This window comes from Callorhinus ursinus, unplaced genomic scaffold (genome assembly GCF_003265705.2).
Source record: "Callorhinus ursinus isolate GAN/ISIS: 27379988/994484 unplaced genomic scaffold, GSC_fseal_2.0 scaffold2, whole genome shotgun sequence".
NCBI lineage: Eukaryota > Metazoa > Chordata > Mammalia > Carnivora > Otariidae > Callorhinus > Callorhinus ursinus.
The window spans coordinates 14,177,404-14,197,717 of NW_027397064.1; the positions used below are offsets into that span (position 1 = coordinate 14,177,404).

The following is a 20,314-nucleotide window of genomic DNA, read 5'->3' on the forward strand; positions in this document are numbered from 1 at the left end:
TCCTTCTTCCCTCCTTTCCTTCCCTCATTTTTAACCTTTTGATCCCCTTCTCCTATTAAAAAAAAATTTGGCAGAACACAGGCAGAACTCATCTGAATTCATCATTCAAGTCTTTCCATTCCAATCAACTGCAACACAAATCTATTTTGCCAAGAATTTCCCTTTCTTTCCTTGAATAGCACAGGCAAAATACCAACACTCAGCCCATAAAGCACAAAAAGAGAAATCTTCTTAAAGATTAATTGGCTCAGTAGAAAAAGATATATTGAGGAAAATAATATTAGCTGGTAACATTTCCCCCAGGTTAGGTGTTTCTATCAACTTGCTAAGGAGAGAAAATCAGAGCTGGAGGACCGGTATTCTGAGCCCTTTGCGAGGGCTCTGTACCTCCTTGCTGCTGTGCCTATCTCGGGGTTTCTAGAGATGGCAATTTCACTTCCAGCAATTAATTAAAACAATAATTAAAATAACGAGACAAGCTATACCCCTTGCTCCTGACTCCCTTGCAAATTGTACCATATGAAGCAGTGGCTCTTTGCACTGGCCTCACTGCATTCTGACCCCCGCACATATGTCAGTTACCCTATAAACTAGGAACCAGCCATAACCAGTAAGCACTACATTGTTATTCCTTATTTTGATTAATCCTCTTCCTCCAGAGCACATGTCGAGATGATGGCATCTGTTCTGAAGAGCTTCCATCTGGAGAGCTACAGTTCTCATTTCTTTCCATCTGCATATGTTCAATTCATTGTCATGAAATGGGTTTTTAAAAATAGTATTAAATATTTGATTTAATTAACCCACAGAAAATGTCAGTCTTTTAAAACTTCAAACTGAGGAAAGGAAACATGAGATTAGTGTAAGTAAAGCAGTTCCATCCTTTAAAAAAAAAAAATCACATGTCTAATACTGTCAGTATGGTTTGGATTTGTAGCAATAATTGATTAATACAGGGTGCATATGCTGCCCTTCCCAGAGTGTAATCCTACTACTTTGGGTGTTCAATAATGTACATTGTAATTAATGATTTTTTTCTCCAAAACTGAAATGCCAATATGATTGTAGTGCATTTGCTGAGGACAGAGTTCAGCAGAGCCTTTCAAGAAGAGAACTAAAATAAAAGACAACAGCCTGTTTACCACAAAAGACTTGGGCGTCAATTAAACCTGCTCCCTTGGAATGTTCAGTCTTAGGCAGAAAGAAGAGTATCTTCTCTTCACAAAGAATTTCTGGTCACCTTTGGTGTACACATGGACTGTGGCCACAATCAATTGAACTAGATACTTAGGGTCTTTATTTTATGCTCAGAAGTTGCTTCTGTTGGCATCCTTCATACTTTGTATCAGCCTATGCCCCCTCATAGGCAACATGCACAGTGTAGGAAGCCGACAGAACTGGGTTTTGAAACTGAATTGCCACTTACTAGTTGTGTGGCCTTGTGTAAACTGCTGGACTGGGCCTCTGTTTCTCCCTCTGTAAAATGAGCATTCAAGGAGGCAGTACCTGTCAGGTTCTAGACACAAGGAGTTCTCATTCATAATGAGAACTTAATTGCTTTATATTCAAATATATATATATAAGGAAGTTTATCCTTATAGGGTCCTTCAGGAGAAACGTGTCATAAACTGGCTAGCTTTTCTACACGTCTATAAGTTTTTAAATGAGGGCAGAATGGAAAATCCTTACTTTTTTTTTTGATTCACAATGTCATCTACATGCTGAGCACATATTTTTGATTCTCTTCTCTGTAGAAATCCCATTAAAATAATAGTACAGGAATAAAAACAGTAATAAAAGCAAGCTATTCAGAGGGTGACCTTGCAGATGAGAGATGTAAGCAAATTTCTGGAAGACAGCAACAGATAGAAGTTTAATAGCTGAGGAGGTGGCAGTTTAGAATATTCTAGGAGGAAGCTGCAGTGGAGAAGGGAACCAATCTTCTCAACAGAGCTCCAGAGTGGTTCTGGGTTCAGGTATGACAGACAGGTATGAGAGAAGAGCTAAAAATATAGGGATATGGGTGGCTGGGTGGTTCAGTCAGTTAAGCGTCTGACTGGCTCAGGTCAAGATCTCGGGGTCCTGGGATCGAGCCCCATGTGGGGCTCTCTGCTCAGCGGGAAGCCAGCTTCTCCCTCTCCCACTCCCCCTGCTTGTGTTCCCTCTCTTGCTGTCTCTCTCTGTCAAATAAATAAATAAAATCTTAAAAAAAAAGAAATAGATAATAGAAAAAAAAAGAGACAGAGGATGAATCCATTCCACTAATAAAAATTCTAATAAGGGGGACCTTCGTGAGCCAAGGAGACTAAATGAAAAAAGGAATATCCAGTGTTTTATTTCCATTATATTATTCTTTATGCCCCTTCATATGTCTTAAATTTTTCCTAATTTTTAAAGACCCAGGCTCAGATATATCACCGAGAAATTTTGGGGCACCAAGAATAAAAGAATATTCTAAATCTTCCAGAGAGCAACAACAGGTCACCCTCGGGAAATAAAACTCAACTGCATTAGCCTTCTCAGCAGCTAATTTCTGAGGAAAAATAGTTTTGAATCAAGGGTACCATACAAACTCTATCAACTTAGAATGGGAAATGGTCATTTTCTTTTTATGACATGCAAGAACTCATAGAGTTTAGGTTACACTATTTCTGAAGAATTTACCTGAAGGTGAACACCAAGACAGAATGATAAGGGATCTAAGAAACCATGTCACTAACCAGGCATCTAATGAAAGCACACTTCAAGATGAAACTTGAGCAGCTATTCTGAAAAAAAAAATCAGTCCATGTTAAAATGTGAAACCAGAGCACTCCAAGGGGACACTCTCCAAGATATAGGAGAAGGAGAAAAAAAAATTCAATCAACAGAATCAATAAGATATGCAAATAACAGTGAATAAAGCCCATTATTTTTCATTCACCAGCAACAATAAGAGAGAAAGCAATCAGAAGGTAGGAAAAAAATCAATTAAAAAATCACAATTCAGGGGCGCCGGGGTGGCTCAGTTGGTTAAGTGTCCGCCTTGGGCTCAGGTCATGATCCCAGGTTCTTGGGATGGAGGCCACATGGGGCTCCCTGCTCAGCAGGGAGTCTGCTTCTCCCTCTCCCTCTGCCCCTCCATCCTGGCTTTTGTGCTCTCTCTCTCTCTCTCGAATAAATAAAATCTTAAAAAAAAATCACAATTCAAATATACAGCAACTAAACTGGAGTGTGGTTCTGAATAACTGACAGCATATAAGAAAGGAAAAGACATTTGACCTTGACGCCTAGAACATTCCCCTTGGGGAGGTTCAAGTTTCATGACAATGAAACCACAAAGAGGTATGTTCAAAGCACATGACATGGGTCTCTGATAAACCAGTCATGACTCATAGAAGAGGGAACACTGTTTTTTTCCATTTCAATAAGTAGAACCAACCTTTAGACATAGTTAATTAGGATTACCACAGAATAAAAATCTATCAACATTGACATCATAAAGGTTAGAGAACAGTGAACAGAGGTCAGGAAATAAGGGAGGGAAGAGATGTAGAAGAAAGGATAAGGGTGTTAATATTCTCATCATAAAAGGAGCAATCACAAGAGCCTTTGAAAACCAATGGAATAAGACATAGTTTTTAGCATATTATTTACAGTTACAAAGAAACTAAAAATAGAAATACAAAAATACAAACTGGGACAATGGAGGAACTAAATCCTTACCCACGATAGCAGAAAATCAATATTTAATATCCAAAGTTGACAGATCAGGAAGTGGCGACGTAAGTACGTAATTTAGAGATGCATTAGGTAACCACTAACAGAACTTACGACATAAATGATTAATAGGGCTGCTTCAGGAGAGACAGGCTGGAAGTGAGCAGCACCGATGTGGGGATTGGTCTTTTCTCATAATAAGTTGTTCTGAGCTGTTTCAATTTTTTAGCTGTGTGCTTTATGGCTTGGATTAAAAAAATACATTTTAAGAGTCTAAATTATGATATTTTACTCCCTTTTAAAAAGAAAATAATTTAACAGGGTCTCTAAAAACTCTAGGCCTCTACTAAGTACATACTCTCCACAGCTGTAATGAAATAAAACCGAGGTTCAAAATCATCATGTAAATATGTTTTGAGATACCGATATGCCTTTGTGAATGAAAAATAATACCGTGTTCTAAACAGTTTCAGTGTTGAGTTTAATCTTTTTATTAAAAAAAAAAAACATTTTATTTATTTATTTATTTGACAGAGAGAGAGAGAGAGAGAGAGTGAGAGAGTACAAGCAGGGGAATGGCAGAGGGAGAAGGAGAAGCAGGCTCCCCACTGAGTGGGGAGCCCCACATGGGGCTCGATCCCAGGACCCTGGGATCATGACCTGAGCCGAAGGCAGACGCGTAACCGACTGAGCTACCCCAGTGCCCCCTTATTTTAATTTTTAAAATTTTTGATTGAAAACATCTGATGAAGACAATGACTCCTTCCTACCCAAATATTTAATTAAACTAGAAGATCTTTTTCCTTACACAACTTCTTGTGAATTTACAGGGTCCTCAAGGTTTGGCAAAATCAAAGAAAATGTTTCACTCTGATTCTTAAGAGAGGCTAATAAAAAGAACTGAGGGGGGATTCTGCACTATTTATTTATTTATTTATTTATTAAATAGGGAAGTCTTCATGAATTTGTGTGTCATCTGCCACAGGGGCCACGCTAATCTTCTCTGTATCGTTCCAGAAATCTGCACTTTATTTACTTTTTTAAAGATTTTATTTATTTATTTGAGAGAGAGAATGAGATAGAGAGAGAGCATGAGAGGGGGAAGGGTCAGAGGGAGAAGCAGACTCCCTGCTGAGCAGGGAGCCCGATGTGGGACTCGATCCCGGGACTCCAGGATCATGACCTGAGCCGAAGGCAGTTGCCCAACCAACTGAGCCACCCAAGTCCCCCCAGAAATCTGCACTTAAAAAAAAAATTATATAGGAACTACCAACTTAGAATCAAGCACTCTATATTTGATTACTGTGCAAATACACAGTTTAGATTTTTTTCAATGTGATATCCATATTTTAAAATTTTTTAAAAATCCCTGTATAATTCACTTAAGTGTTGTGTTAGTGTCAGGTGTCACAATATCTTATTTTTTTAAGCGAAAGAGAAGGAGTCCTAGGTCTTCTTTTTTTTTTTATGAATTAAAACGTAGTTTGCAAGTTGCAGGTTTCTTCTTACTTCAAATAGGCCAATTAAAATGTAACCTAATGATACTTATCACAGGGTGGGTTTTCCAGAAGCAGATACTGAAACCAAGTCTGGGGTTCAAGATGTTCACTGGGGATCAATGCTGGTGAAAGCTCGTGGGAAGAACTGGGCAGAGGGGGAAAAGGAGCTGCAGGCCTCATAAAGCCCCTGGACGGGTGGAGAGCTGCAGAGCAAGCAACAGCCATTAAAGTTGTCCCTCAGTGGACTGAACTAGCCGGACCTTCATACTCCACATCTAGATGCAGGCTGCCTAGGGCAGGCATGATCTCAGACCCAGCTGCTGTTGGCTGCCCAGGTAGGCCCTGAAGGAGCCATCAGCTGGGAGCTGTGCGGTGACAGACCTCTCTACAGCTCAACAGTGAACCTTCCTTGAGGGGGATATGGCTGGCCCGTCTCTGGGTCTGCCTTCCCACTGACTTGTGATAGTGTGATAGTTAATGCAAAAAAGCACCTATCTCATTATGGAGAAACATGTTTGGTGAGTGGATCGTGGGGTTAGCCGTTCTGGGCCCCCCAACAGCTGCAGGAGATGGCCTTGCCAGTTGTTCTAGCTGTCCTTCTGCTCCAAAATTACTTTCTCGCATGCACACCTCCATGTACTTCGGAAACATCCTCTTGTCAACCTCTGTTGACTTTGCCTCCTTTGGCTTTGGATCTTGACTCCACCTCTCCGCTTAGTCTCCTCTGATTCACAATCTCATTTTGGACTGTTGCAAAACTGCTTGCAGGCACCTCACCCAAACAGGAGACAGAAAGCCGCAGATCACCAGACAGTTTCCAGAGCACCCCTCCCCACAGTCCCATGGCCCCATTTGTCAGGAACAGGGTGTCAGATGCGCACGGCACCAGGGCTGGGCAAGTGTGAGGCCTGAGCAAAGACAAAGCAAGTCTGCCCTCAGTTAGAAGTGGCTCTGGAGGTCACTGAGCCAACCACCCATTCATCAGTTGTTTCTGCCTGCAACCCTGATTTTCCTTACGGGAACAACCCCCGCCCCCTTTCTCAGGTCTCATGGGTCAGTGAGGCTGACCAACCCTGAAGGCCTGAGGTGGTCCTCTGGCTCAGGTCTGGCCAGTCAGACCATGGTCTGGATGTAGCAATTGGGTCAGAAATAGACACTTGACCCAGCCAGGGCAATAAAACTCTCTTCCAAGACTCATTATTGAAAGGGGTGCTTTCTCTCCATGGAAAATGCCCTGTGGAAGGCTATGTGAAACCTCAATTCAGCCACACCTGAAAGGAACATTGTGGCCACAGGAGTCCATAAGTTCCTTTTGATGCCTAAACTAGTTTGAAATGGGATTTTCTATTTGCACCCAAAAGAGTCTGAGCTAATACAAAACCTATGACAATCTCCTTACCAAGTGCTGGTGCAGTTGACTTGATGGTGAACTCACCACTCTTGCTTGCACCAAACCAAAAGCCTCTTTGTAAGTTCACCCTTTATTTTGTCCCATGGAACTGCGGCAGGCAGAGGCATTCATCCAAATATTGTGTCTACATCAGTGGGTCTCAAACTTGGCAGCACATCAGAATCAGCTGGGAAACTTGAAAATTGGAGATTCCTCACCCTGGGTCTACCGAATCAGAATTTCTGGGTGTATTGTGTATTGTATTTTTAGAAAGCTACAGAGATGATTTTAACCTCAGATTTAAAAGCTACTGATCCCATAATGTCAAGAAATTGTTCTATTAAACGTAATAAATTGGCCAGCTGAAATACAGCCATGTGCACATCTCCTACACGGTTGTGTCATATTTTCGACAGATCTGGTCCTTCAGTTCAACAAGCAAACATGCATCATTTCTAAAGAAACTACAGCAGCTCCACCAAAGAAAATTGGAGTGGACAAAAATGAAGAAGTGGATTTACCAGGAAACCAATAAAGCTTAAATTTCATGGCTCCTCATGGGGAGCACTTGTAAGTGCTTCCATGGCCATATGTTCTTGTAAAATTTATAGGAGTATGATATTTTAACCACAAATGGCTGGGGCCACTGTTTCTTTCCCACTGCAGCTTCTCCTCATAGTTCCCTTTGTGTTGGGTTCTACAGGAGGAGCCATGGGCATTTTTGGATCATGACTAAGAAAGTTGATGGGTTACGTCTAGTTTTGGTTTAGTGGGACATTTGTGTGGTTCACAGACTCTTCTGTGTATAGTTTAGTTACTTCTAGCTGCACCCCCTACAGGAACAATTGTTAGTAATGCTTCTAACACCCACTCTACTGACACGGTCCACCATGATAAATGAAGGTGCAGGGTCTGACATGACCCTCGTAATATGCCACAACATTAGGGACCCCGAAGACAAGCTGATCCATGAGTGTTATCAATTCAGAAAGTATTTAAGATTCACTTCTGCAACAACCAACCTCTGAAATGCCTTGAAATCCTACAGCTCGTCTGTGAAAGACAATTGAGAGAAGTTTTCCTAAAATCGGTAACAATCCTAAAAAGTGTACCAAGAGTACGTTGTGAAGCCGAAAGAAATCTTTCCACACTATCAAAAATAAAAAACATCCTTTCACCCATGGCAACAAAACAAAACAAAACAAAATATCATTTCATCCACCATCGTGATTCACCACCAATCCATTACTGGATTGATCCAATCAGAGGTGAGTCTGATTTCTCCTTCTAGTCTCCCCGTAGAAACCAGGACAAAATCACTGTTGCAGGAATAGGTGATCAAGCACATACAGACAAGAATTTTATTGAGTCACGTATCAGATAACTAAATATTAAATAAATATGTGTTTCTTTTTCTACATTTTGAGATCTTTCCAGAGTTTGTCAGCTTTAAGTATTTTGTTGTTATGGTGGTCGTTTACATGATGTTTCTAAGTGAATATTCAATGTAGTGTCTAATAATTTGAATTATTTAAAAAGGGCCTCCAAAACTGTCTGAGCTGCAGGCCCACACATGTTCCCCTGGTTTGAAGTGAGCACCTCGCCGCTGCATGCTGGTAATGGATGTGATACCACCTCATGGATCTGCCCTCTACAGCCGCCTGAGTCTCCTGAAAACCAAATTTGCTGATTATTAAGTCAGCAAATGAGCCGTTGATGGATTTAATGACTCTGTAGGAATGAGTCAGTAATGACTCTGAAGGAATCTGTGTGACCAGAGAGATAAATAATACATCATTTAAAGGTTTTTGAGCTCTTAGTGTTTTGGAAGAAGCCATTCTTTAAAAGAAATTAGGAAGAATATATCATGGCCAGGGAGAGAAATATATAAACAATCAATATGATTAATCATGCTGGATGAAAGGTAATTTATTTTGCTCTATAGGAAATACTCCAAATCATCATCATGTGAAGAGGTGATTAAGTAGATCTCATCTGGCCTGGCTCAATATAACTTCAGAACCCATTTGCTCTTTTTCAGCAAGGGTATTGCTGCAAATAGGATGGTACACAGTTTCACGAGTATAGCATATGGAAGAAATGGTCCAGTTTCCTTATGACAAACACACCCAGGTCTCCATGCATGCCAACTGTTACCCCCAGCTTTAGCTCCTTCTAGGCATGAAGGGAGAAATCAGTCCTGTGTTGACTGATGTGCTCCCTTGTCCTATGCATCTTATTTCCTGTACCACTGTAAACAAACTCAATATTTGCAATGCAGCATTTAAAAACTTCATTTAGGGGCACCTGGGTGGCTCAGTCGGTTAAACGTCTGCCTTCAGCTCAGGTCCTGATCCCGGGGTCCTGGGATCAAGCCCCATGTTGGGCTCCCTGCTAAGTGGGGAGCCTGCTTCTCCCTCTCCCTGTACCACTCCTGCTGCTTGTGTTCTCTCCCTCTCTCTCACACTCTCGCACTCTCTCTCTAAGTAAAATCTTTTTAAAAATAAATAAAAAAATAAAAACTGTTCATTTAAATTCTCTGCCCTGAGTGCCTTTAGTCATACCTTACATTCATGGGACATTAACAAAGTTTACTAAAAAAAATTGTAGCCATAACATTTGGTAAACACTGGTTTATATAAAACTGAACTGATTTCTTTATATATCTGCAGCAGGACTCCTCAGAGCTTTTAACAATGAATCCCTAAGTGCAGACTATAAAAGAATGTAGTTTGCAATGACTCCCAGGAACCAGTATTCCAGGGATCATAACTTTGGGACATGCTGCTTTGGACTAAAATAAAATGATATAATGGACTATAAATGCTTTATATAACATAAATGCTAAACAAATTATATGATACCATGGCAATCACTATTATTATTGTTATTATTAAAATTACTATATTCTTGGGGTACCTGGGTGGCATAGTTGGTTAAACGCCCAACTCTTGGTTTCAGCTCAGGTTGTGATCTCAGGGTCATGAGATCAAGCCCTGCATATCAGGCTCTGCTCAGCGCAGAGTCTGCTTGAGATTCTTTCTCCCTCTCCTTCTGCCCCTCCCCTACTGCTCGCTTGCTCTCTCTCTCTCTCTCTAAAATAAATAAATCTTAAAAAAAATTACTGCTCAAAGGAAACAACTGATTCTCTCTTCCCTTTCTACTAAGGACCACCATTTATTTTTTTTTAAAGATTTTATTTATTTATTTGACAGAAAGAATGAGAGAGAGCACGAGAGGGAAGAGGGTCAGAGGGAGAAGCAGACTCCCCGCTGAGCAGGGAGCCCGATGTGGAACTCGATCCCGGGACTCCAGGATCATGACCTGAGCCGAAGGCAGTCGCTTAACCAACTGAGCCACCCAGGCGCCCATGGACCACCATTTAATTTGTAGAGATCTGAGAAAAAGACAAACTAAGACAAATACATTTACTGGTATAATTTTCTACTGTGATAGTTTTATTTTACAAAGAGGTTGAGAAAAGTATACATGCTTCTAGCTATCAAGCTTCTGTCTGCTGCCTTGGTAACTTTCACCACTTTTTTTTGAGATTCTCCACTGCATTTATTAAGGAACAATGACTGTCAGGGCAATTTCTATCAAAAATCCCAGGGGCATTTTTTTGAAGATATAGGAAAATTCATCCTAATGGATGGAATCTTAAGGAACTCTGAATAGCCAAAACAATTTCAAAAAAGAAGAAGATAACTGGAGGACCCACACTTTCTGATTTAAAAAAAAATTACAGAGGTGCCTGGGTGGCTCAGTCGGTTGAGCATCTGACTCTTGATCTTGGGTCAGGTTCTGATCTCAGGGTCATGAGTTCAAGCCCCGTGTTGGGCTCCACGCTGGGGTTTATTTATTTTACTTAAAAAAAATTTAAAAATTACAAAGCTACAGTAATCAAAGCAGTGTGGTACTGGCATAAAGACAGACCAGTAGACTAGTGCAATAAAATATAGAGCTCAGAGGGGTGCCTGGGTGGGTTCAGATGGTTAAGCATCTGCTCTCAGCTCAGGTCATGATCTCAGGTCCTGGGATTGAGCCCTGCATCAGGCTCCCTGCTCAGCAGGGAGTCTGCTTTCCCTCTTCCTCTGCCTCTCCCCACTGCTCATGCTCTCTCTCTCAAATAAATTAATTTTTTTTTTTTAAATTCAGAGCTCAGAAACGAATCCTCACATATATGGTCAAATGATCTTCAACAAGGGTGCCAAGATCACCCAATGGAGAAAGGACAGTGTCTTCAACAAATGGCGTTAGAAAACTGGATATGCACATACAAAAGAATGAAGCTGGACTCTTATCTTGCACCCTATACAAAAATTAAGTAAAAATGCATTAAATCGTCAAACATAAGACCTAAAACTACAAAACTCCTGGAAGAAAATGAAGGGAGAAAGCTTCATGACATTGAATGTCACAAGGATTTCTTGGATAACACACCAAAAGCACAGACAACAAAAGCAAAATAGACAAATGAGACCACATCAAACTTAGAAACTTGTGCATCAAAGGACACAATCAGCAGAGTGAAAAGGCAACCTATAGAATTAGAGAAAATAGTGGTCCAGAAATCCAGGGAAGTCGTTGTCGTTTAATTTTTGCAGGCTCTCGAGCGCTTCCCCCCTGGCGGGTGGGAGTGCAGAGAGGAAAGTGCGAGATGAGCACCATGTTCGCGGACACACTGCTCATCGTTTTTATCTCCGTGTGCACGGCTCTTCTTGCCGAGGGTATAACCTGGGTCCTGGTTTACAGGACAGACGAGTACAAGAGACTGAAAGCGGAGGTGGAAAAACAGAGTAAAAAACTGGAAAAGAAGAAGGAAACAATAACAGAGTCAGCTGGTAGACAACAAAAAAAGAAAATAGAGAGGCAAGAAGAGAAACTGAAAAATAACAACAGAGACCTATCCATGGTCCGAATGAAATCCATGTTTGCAATTGGCTTTTGTTTTACTGCCCTAATGGGAATGTTCAATTCCATATTTGATGGTAGAGTGGTGGCAAAGCTCCCTTTCACTCCCCTTTCCTATATCCAAGGACTGTCTCATCGAAACCTGCTAGGGGATGACACCACAGACTGTTCCTTCATTTTTCTGTATATTCTTTGTACCATGTCAATTCGACAGAACATCCAGAAGATTCTTGGTCTTGCCCCTTCACGAGCTGCCACCAAGCAGGCAGGTGGATTTCTTGGTCCTCCACCTCCTTCTGGGAAGTTCTCTTGAAATCAAGAACTCTGTAATTCCTGTCATGCTGCCACCAAGCAGGCAGGTGGATTTCTTGGTCCTCCACCTCCTTCTGGGAAGTTCTCTTGAAATCAAGAACTCTGTAATTCCTGTCATTCTTTTTAAACCTTCAAATTAGACTGGCATCTATTTTGTAGCAAGAGCCATAGACAGCCTTAGCACTTGGGCCACTTTCTAGTGCTGAGTTATTTCTAGACTTTTTGGGTATGATTCAAATGAGAATGGCACCCAGCAAACACAATAGTACTTTCAGTCACGGATAAATTTTTAGAAAAATAAGTTTGTTGGTTAGATAAGTTCAGGCATTGTTTATGTAATGAGAAACAAATAGCATCTTTCTTCTTTGGCTTACATGGATATTTTCTGTGGGCCTGACTCTTAAGTCTGTGCTGTGTGCCATGGAAGTTGGCTCTACATGAGCATTTAGAGATCTAGAAGAAAAATTTAGTTTGTGATATCTTAATTGGAACTATTTGTTGTACATTGTTTCCAAGCCAAATATATGACCCAGGATCAATAAAGATGCCAAAATTAAAAAAAAAAAAAAGAATTAGAGAAAATATTTGCAAATCATATATCTGAAAAGGGATTAATATCCAGAGTATATAAAGAACACCCATAAGGCACTTGGGTGGCTCCGTCAGTTAAGTGTCCAACTCTTGACCTCAGGGTCATGGGTTGAAGCCCCATGTTGGGCTCCACACTGGGCATGGAGCCTACTTAAAAAAATAAATAGATTTGTAAAAAAAAAAAAAACTCCAAAATATGCACAACTCAACAACAGGAATCAACCAATTAAAAAATAGGCAAAAGACATGAATAAACATTTCTCCAAAGATGACCGTATGAAAATGGTCAACAAGAATGTGAAAAGATGCTCAACATCACTAATCATCAGAGAAATGCAAATCAAAACAATAAGATATCATTTCATACCCATTAGGATGGCTACTATTAAAGAAAAAAAAACACCGGAACATAACAAATGTTAGTGAGTGTGTGGGGAAACTGGAACCCCTGTATACTGTTGTGGGGGGGGGGGGTTGTAAAATGGTATAACCGCTATGGAACACAGGTTAAATTAAAAAATTAAAAAGAGAACTACCATATGAGCCAGCCATCCCACTTCTGGTTTATATCTATAGAATGGAAAGCAGGATCTTGAAGAGATATTTGCACATCCATGTTCATAGCAGCACTATTTACAATAGCCAAGATGTGGAAGCAACCCAAATATCCATTGACAGATGAATAGATATACAAAATGTGGTATATTGGGACACATGGGTGGCTCAGTCGGTTAAGCCGTTGCCTTCAGCTCAGGTCATGATCCCAGGGTCCTGGGATCGAGTCCCGCATCGGGCTCCTTGCTCAGCTGGGAGCCTGCTTCTCCCTCTGCCTGCTGCTCCCCCCTGCTTGTACTCTCTCTCTCTCTGACACATAAATAAATAAAATCTTTAAAAACAAATGAACAAACAAAAAACCCCACAAAAAACCAAAAAACCAAAATGTGGTATATACATACAATGGATTGTTATTCAATCTTAAAAGGGAAAGAAATTCTGTCTATGCTACAACATGGATGAGCCTTGAGGACGTTATGCTAAGTGAAATAAGCCAGTCACAAAAATACATATACTGTATGATTCCACTAGTATGTGGTATCTAAAGTAGTTAAATTCATAGAAATTGCAAGTAGAATGGTGGTTACCAGGAGCTGGGGGGAGGGAGCAGAGGGAGAGCTGTCTAATGGGTATAGAGTTTCAGTTTTGCAAGATGAAAAAGTTCTGGAGGTCTGTTTCACAACAATGTGAATATTCTGAAAACTACTAAGCTGGACACTTAAAAATGGCTAAGATGGTAAACTGTGTGTTTTGTACTTTTTGCCACACAAACACAAACGAACAGTGACTGTCCTAGGACTACTCACAGATGAATTGAGATCATTTACATCCAGACATTTTTCGTGCTTCTTCTGTTCACCTTTATTTTTGTTCTAACCAAAGATAGGAGATCTTTTTAAAATTTTCTCCTGGAGCCAGAAGACTTAAGAGATTATAAATTGACTATACAGGTATGTAAAACAAAAGAACTCGAGAGAATTTCACAGTGGGTCTGAAATTTTTTTAATTCAATTTAATTTAATTTAAATTCAATTAATTAACATATAGTGCATAATTAGTTTCAGAGGCAGAGTTCAGTGATTCATCAGTTGTATATATTACCCAGTGCTCATCACATCACGTGCCCTCCTGAATGCCATCCCCCAGTTGCCCCATCCCCCCACCTCCCTCCCCACCAGCACCCCTCAGCTTGTTTCCGATAGTGAGGAGTCTCTTATGGTTTGTCTCTCTCTCTCTCTGATTTCATCTTATTTTCCCCTCCCTTCCCCTATGATCCTCTGTGTTGTTTCTTAAATTCCACATATTTTCATTTGAAATCCCCTTTCCTTTTAAATTTTGCAGTTAGGAGATTAATCACATCAAGTAGCTGCTTGGCCATCCAGCGTCTGGGAAGACTTTCACTACCCAGGACTCTGCAAAGAATTCAAGACACAAGAGTCTCAGAGGCTGGGCTATCTCCTCAACACCCGTGGTCCACGAGCACCCACAATCCCTCTTCTTCCAGTTGAAGCTATGGTTAGATATTTTGTGTACAGCCTTATACCATCTTTGGCCTTTATTCTCTCTAGAGGTCAAGACAATCCCTGGTGTCAGGCTGGGAACTCCACTGTCTTGTATTTTCCCACACTCGGGCAGCCTTTAGTTTTGGGATTCACAGCAGCGATAGAAGCACCGGCACGGACACCAGTCAGAAATGCAATACAATCGCAGCTTTCTTTTCTCCTCTTGGCATCCAAGAAGCTGCTTATCTTTGTATTAAAAATACTGCACTTGGTTTTTGCCTCTCAAAGAGAAGATTCATAGCTCAAGGAGAAAGAGATTTTCTATCTTTAAAACACATTTTCTACCTAATTATTTTTATAGCATCTAATCAAAGGGCAGATTTAACAAGAGGGGAAATTTTTTTCTCCATTAACCATACAGACTTGATTAAAAGGGTCAAGCTGCAAAAAGGTGTTTTGGAGAAACGTACATTGCATGCATGTCCAGTTAATTTTGCCTTTGTCATGTAAAGGATACCAAATGATTGAAGGGTGGAGAAGCTGGACTAGAACTGAGCCTGCAGCTGGTTGGCACATGAGGCACGGTCTTTCGGCTCCCAGAGATGAAGGTGGGGCAATTTTAGCCTCATAGACTTTCTGAGGTGAGGAGAGGACCCGCCTGCAAGACCTGCATCTCTCTGAATCTTTTGAAAGATCTGAGTAACAAAGAGCTTCACAGACCATGTATGGTCGCTGCATAGGAAGCTCTAGTTTTTCCATTCTGCTCATATAAGCATTCATTGATAACCTCCTACACAGCCTCTTCGTCTCCCTTGATCCAGTTATTCTGGGTTTTGGAGCAATGACTCAGAGATATCCGGAATAATAAGGGTAGGGCTCTGGGCTCCAATGGTGCCTGAGCAGCATGTGGGAGAAAAGACAGGAGAGAAGAACCCGTAGGACGTGCACTGGGCAGTGATCCCGGAAAGGGTTGGTTTGACATCGAGGTTCCCCAACCCACCACCACCCCCCCGCAGCTCTTCCTTGATTTCTTAAAGAAGGCTGAGAAAAGAGTCAAGAAAAAATAATGAATGAAAGAGCTGAATTCAAGATGATTTTCTCTAGTCCCTTAAACCAAAGTGCTAGTGAGACCTTCAAGGGTGTGAGCTGCATTAGGACTATTTTAATAAGAATGCTGCCAATTTTGAGTCTGTCTCTAAGATTAACAACTGACAGGAACATTTTCAAATATCACAAAAGAAAGTAGTATAATTAACACCTGAATTCCTGTCATCCAGCTTCAACAATTTTTATACATGGTAACAATTTTATTTCTTCTATTCTCCCACTTTTATTTTTTTTTTTTTAAGATTTATTTGTTTATTTGAGAGAGAGAGCGCAAGCAGGGGGAGGAGCAGAGGGAGAGGGACAAGCAGACTCCGTCCTGAGCACGGAGCCCCACAAGGGACTTGACCCCTTGACCCTGAGATCATGACTTGAGCCAAGATCAAGAGCTGGACGCTTAACCAACTGAGCCACCCAGGTGTCCCTCTCCCACTTTTAAGTGTGTTTATCTATATATTTATTTTTGCCGGGGTATATTAAAGCAAATTCAAGATATCACACTCTTTCTCCTACAATACATCCCTAGGTAGAGAAGATAAGAACTTTTTTCATAATCCCACTGCTATTATTATATCAAACAAAATCAACAATAATCCCCTCATATCACCTAATAACAAGTTCCGAGGCTCCACCTCACCTGTGGGGTTCATCGGCCAGAAGGCGGGAGCCGGGACACATTTGTCTGACACCTTAGTCTCCTGCGCCTTCTCCCTGCAGACTCCTCCCAGGCTAGCCTTACCTGAGCTCTTCATGAGGCCTCTTTCCCAACGCGGTACTGACCCATCCACTTCCTTAGAGCCATAAGGGCACAGCAGTTCAGAGGAACGTGTGTGTGTGTGTGTGTGTGTGTGTGTGTGTGTATGCACATGTGTGTGAACACTGAAGAATAAATTGGTTTTAGTTTAATACGTTTATGTTATTCCATATTATCCAGTTAGCCTGTGTTTTCCTAGGGTTATTTTCATGGTGCCACGTGAACGGTGAACCACAGTTAAAACACATAATGGGAAATGAAGTATCTTCTCCAGTGGCAGGTATAATCTTATATGCTCCTGAATTATAAGCGCCCCCCCCCCAATTTTCCTTGAATAACAGCAAAAGAACAAACTTAATTTTGCCAATAATTTGGTCACTTCTTTTCCAGTTTACAAATCACCTTTTTGGGGGTAATGGTTCAGTCAGTTCAGGACTGTGGCCTCCTCTCTCCTCTTACTCTGGATGGCATCTGGGGCTAAGGAGGGCAGAGGCAGGAGGTGGAGAGGAGCAAGCGGGTCCTTGCTGGCCTCTGCCCAGGTGACCATCATCCCATCTTGGTCCCTGGTGCACCTGGTGCTCTGTTGCTGGGACCTTCCCTCTCAGGTCCATCTGCCTCTTCCCTCTCCCAACCACGACCTACCTCTGGACTGTCTCAGACACACCTGCTCCCCACTCAGGCTCAGGAGGTTTTGTGTGTTCTCCTGGAGTGCACTGGGGCATCAGGAGACTCGAAACTGGGTGGTGGAATGAACTGAGTCTAATTCTCTCCCCATGGAACTACCCCTACCACATTGCTACAATGTACTCTGAACCTTGGGGGTGCAGCTTCTCTCAGGGGCTTGGAATCACCCCAGGATACACTCTACAAGTGACAGACAAATATTCACATCCTGGAAGCCCCTAAAACATATCTATGGGTTACTATTACCCCCACTCCAGTTTTTAGTTCAAGAAGGGTTCAACAAGAAAAGCTTTTGCAAACGTGTCTGAGCATTTTTTTTCTGCTCTCCCTTCTTTTCAAAGCTTTTCCCCACATCTTAACTGGAGTTCTTCCACAAGAAGTGACCCCAAGGGAACACCAATAAAGGAGGTAAGAACAGGAAGCAGGAAAGGGAAGACAGCCACTAAAGGGTACCCTGTCAAGCCAGCTCCCACTGTGAGTATCTGGAGCTTAATTCTGCTGGGGAAACTCTGAGAGCAAGGAGAAAACATGTGCCCCAGAATTCACTTGCCTGAGGAGGGATGAGGGAGCTGGGGTATGACTACACCAGCTCTCATCAGTCCTTGGTTGAGGGCTACTCCTGGGGGCATTAATTCCTCTATACTCCAGGCAGCAAAGGAGACTTTCCTTGTAGGAGAAAGTTCTCAGGGATGGAAATGTGGGTGCCGGCACTCCTATGACAAAAAATCTGCTTTTACATGATTATATTTTATGGCAAAGTTTCCTAACTGGTCTACTGCAGCCCACTGGTGGGCCATAATGGGCTGAGAAATATTGCTTCTCTCAGCTCTTTTACAAATGAGTAGGGGCTGGGGCAGATGCAACGTAAGGACTAGTCACTGGCTGTGAGCAGCCTTATTGGGGCCGCAGAGCTTATATGGTCAAGAAAATAACGGCCCCTGAAGATGTCCACATCCGCATCCTAAGAACCCATGAATATCTTACTTTACATACCTGCAAAAGGGACTTTGCAGATGTGATTAAGTTACAGATTTTGAGATAAGGACGGTATCCTGGAATATCAAGGAGGGCCCAGTGCAATCATGGGGTCCTTGTAAGGGGGAAGCAGGAGGGTCAGAGTCAGAGTTAGAGGAAATGTGAGCTTGGAGTGAGGTGGCCATGAGGCAAGGAATGCAGGCATCTTCCAGAAGCTGGAAAAGGCAAGGAAACGAATTCTCCCCTACAGCCTTCAGAGAAATATAGCTTTGGATTTTAGCTTAATTTACCCCATGGCATTGGGTAAATGATTTGGACCTTCATGGTCTATATTAGCACCGTTATTGTAAAATGGAAGTAGAAAAACAAAGAAATTGCAAAATATTGCTGCTCCACAAATTTAAGAGCAGAAAAACATTTTTCAAATTCCTTACATAAAAGAAAAAAAAGTGTTAAGACACAAGAGTCTGGGATGCTCTGACCTATCTCCCATCTTGTTTAGGACTGATTCCGTTTTGCGCTGGAGTGTAGATGCTTGACAAGCCTTGGTGACAGCCAGCTGACACAGAAACCAACCACAGTACCAATCACTCCACCAGCTGGGATAAGCTCTGGGACATGAAACACTTCGTAGGTTTGCATAAGCAATGGCAAAGACATGGGATTCTGAACCCCGGAAGCCCCAAGTTTTTCTCTTTTGGTGGGCAACTCGAATAACTACATTTAAAGAAAGCTAAAACTCTTAAAAGCAACTATGAATAGTCCCTGGGGAGCATAACAGACATGCACCTTATTGCATAAAGTAGAGTTTAAGCACAGTATTAAAACACCAAAAATCCAACGAGACAAGAAAATATACGAGGAAATGGGATGAATTTATTATGCTAACTACAAAATCTATATGATTATTCCTTCTTTACTCGTATCTTGCTGAAACAAAATTCAAGCAAGCAATAGGACAAGACATGGTTTTATACTTGCAATAAAGTCCTTGAAGAGAAAAAAGTTACTCTTTTTGAAAAAAAACCCTTTCATAAACACAGATATTAACAGAAGGAAAGCATTTTCTCAGTGATAAAATGTGTTTCTAAATAACAACTCAAATTGTCAAGGATAATTAACGCTTAATATGATGTAAAGTCATCCAGTCAACACATTTTGCAAATTGCATTTTTCAAGGACAATGGTCTATAAAAATTCCACTTCTGAGAATCGGTCTTAGAGAATTAATCCAAAATATAGCAAAGGCTAGATGATGAAGATTTTAATTGCCACATGATCTATAGTAGCAAAATATTCCACCCAAATATCCACTGATGAAAGAATTCTTAAGAAAATTATGGTAGAGGGGCACCTGGGTGGCTCAGTGGATTAAGCAACCGACTCTTGATCTCAGCTCAGGTCTCCATCTCAGGGTTGTGAGTTCAAACCCCACATTGGGCTCCATACTGGGTCTGGAGCCTACTTTAAAAAAAAAAAAATTATGTGAGAGTAATTGGATAAAATGTTAATCAGCCATTTAAAATCACTTATTCCTGGGGCGTAGGTGGTTAAGTGTCTGCCTTCGGCTCAGGTCATGATCCCAGGCTCCTGGGACCGAGCCCTGTGGCAGGCTCCCTGCTCAGCAGGGAGTGTGCTTCTCCCTCTGCCTCTCCCCTCCCCCCTGCTCAGGCTCTCTCTCTTGCACTCTCTACCTCTCTCTCAAATAAATAAATAGAATCTTAAAAAAAACATAAAATCATTTATTCATTCAAAAATATTTTTTGAGTGTCTACTATGTGCTAGGTGCTATTCTAGCCATTGTGATAAGGCAGGGAACAAAACACAAAAACCTTATCCTCCACAGACTTATGTGAATATGAGGAGGGACAGACAGTAAACAAAACAGCTAGTTAAATATATGACATGTGTATGCAGGGCTGGCTTCTCAGGTTTGTGACAGGGCCCTGTACTTAGAAGGGCCTCCCACTTGCTTTAATGCTCTGCTGGCAAACTTCTTGAAATTCATTTTTTTAAAAAGGTTTTATTTATTTATTTGAGAGAGAGAGCCAGAGCGGGGAGAGGCAGAGGGGGAGGAAGAAAGAATCTGAGCAGACTCTGCACTGAGCACAGAGCCTGATGTGGGGCCCTAACCCCCTACCACAAACGAGATCATGCCCTGAGCAGAAACCAAGAGTCGGAAGCTTAACCGACTGAGCGACCCAGGCGCCCTAAGCTTCTTGAAATTCTTAATAATTTTTTAACAAGTGTTCCACATTTTCAGTTTGCATTGGGTCCCGACAACTGTAGCTACAGAACGAAATTCAGCAGGGTAAGAAGGACAGGAAGTGGGGAG

General features: G+C 41.5%; 2 protein-coding genes and 1 non-coding gene across 7 annotated transcripts in view; 1 reads left to right on the forward strand and 2 right to left on the reverse strand.

Annotated features, from left to right (window-relative positions):
* SGPP2 (sphingosine-1-phosphate phosphatase 2) overlaps positions 1 to 20,314 on the reverse strand; it is a 176,371-nt gene that overhangs the window by 148,412 nt on the left and 7,645 nt on the right. The window lies entirely within an intron of this gene.
* Positions 4,641 to 4,745, reverse strand: LOC112807939 (U6 spliceosomal RNA). Its single transcript, XR_003204198.1, has one exon. It is a non-coding gene; the product is annotated as a U6 spliceosomal RNA (small nuclear RNA).
* On the forward strand, positions 11,157 to 11,839 carry LOC112838206 (calcium load-activated calcium channel-like). The gene has a single exon (XM_073878067.1). It carries the CDS (start codon positions 11,249 to 11,251, stop codon positions 11,813 to 11,815), a length of 567 nt encoding a protein of 188 aa, XP_073734168.1. The 5' UTR covers positions 11,157 to 11,248; the 3' UTR covers positions 11,816 to 11,839.

Excerpts from the sequence above, each read along its gene's own strand:
- LOC112838206 (XM_073878067.1), top strand. The coding sequence starts at position 11,249 with ATGAGCACCATGTTCGCGGACACACTGCTCATCGTTTTTATCTCCGTG.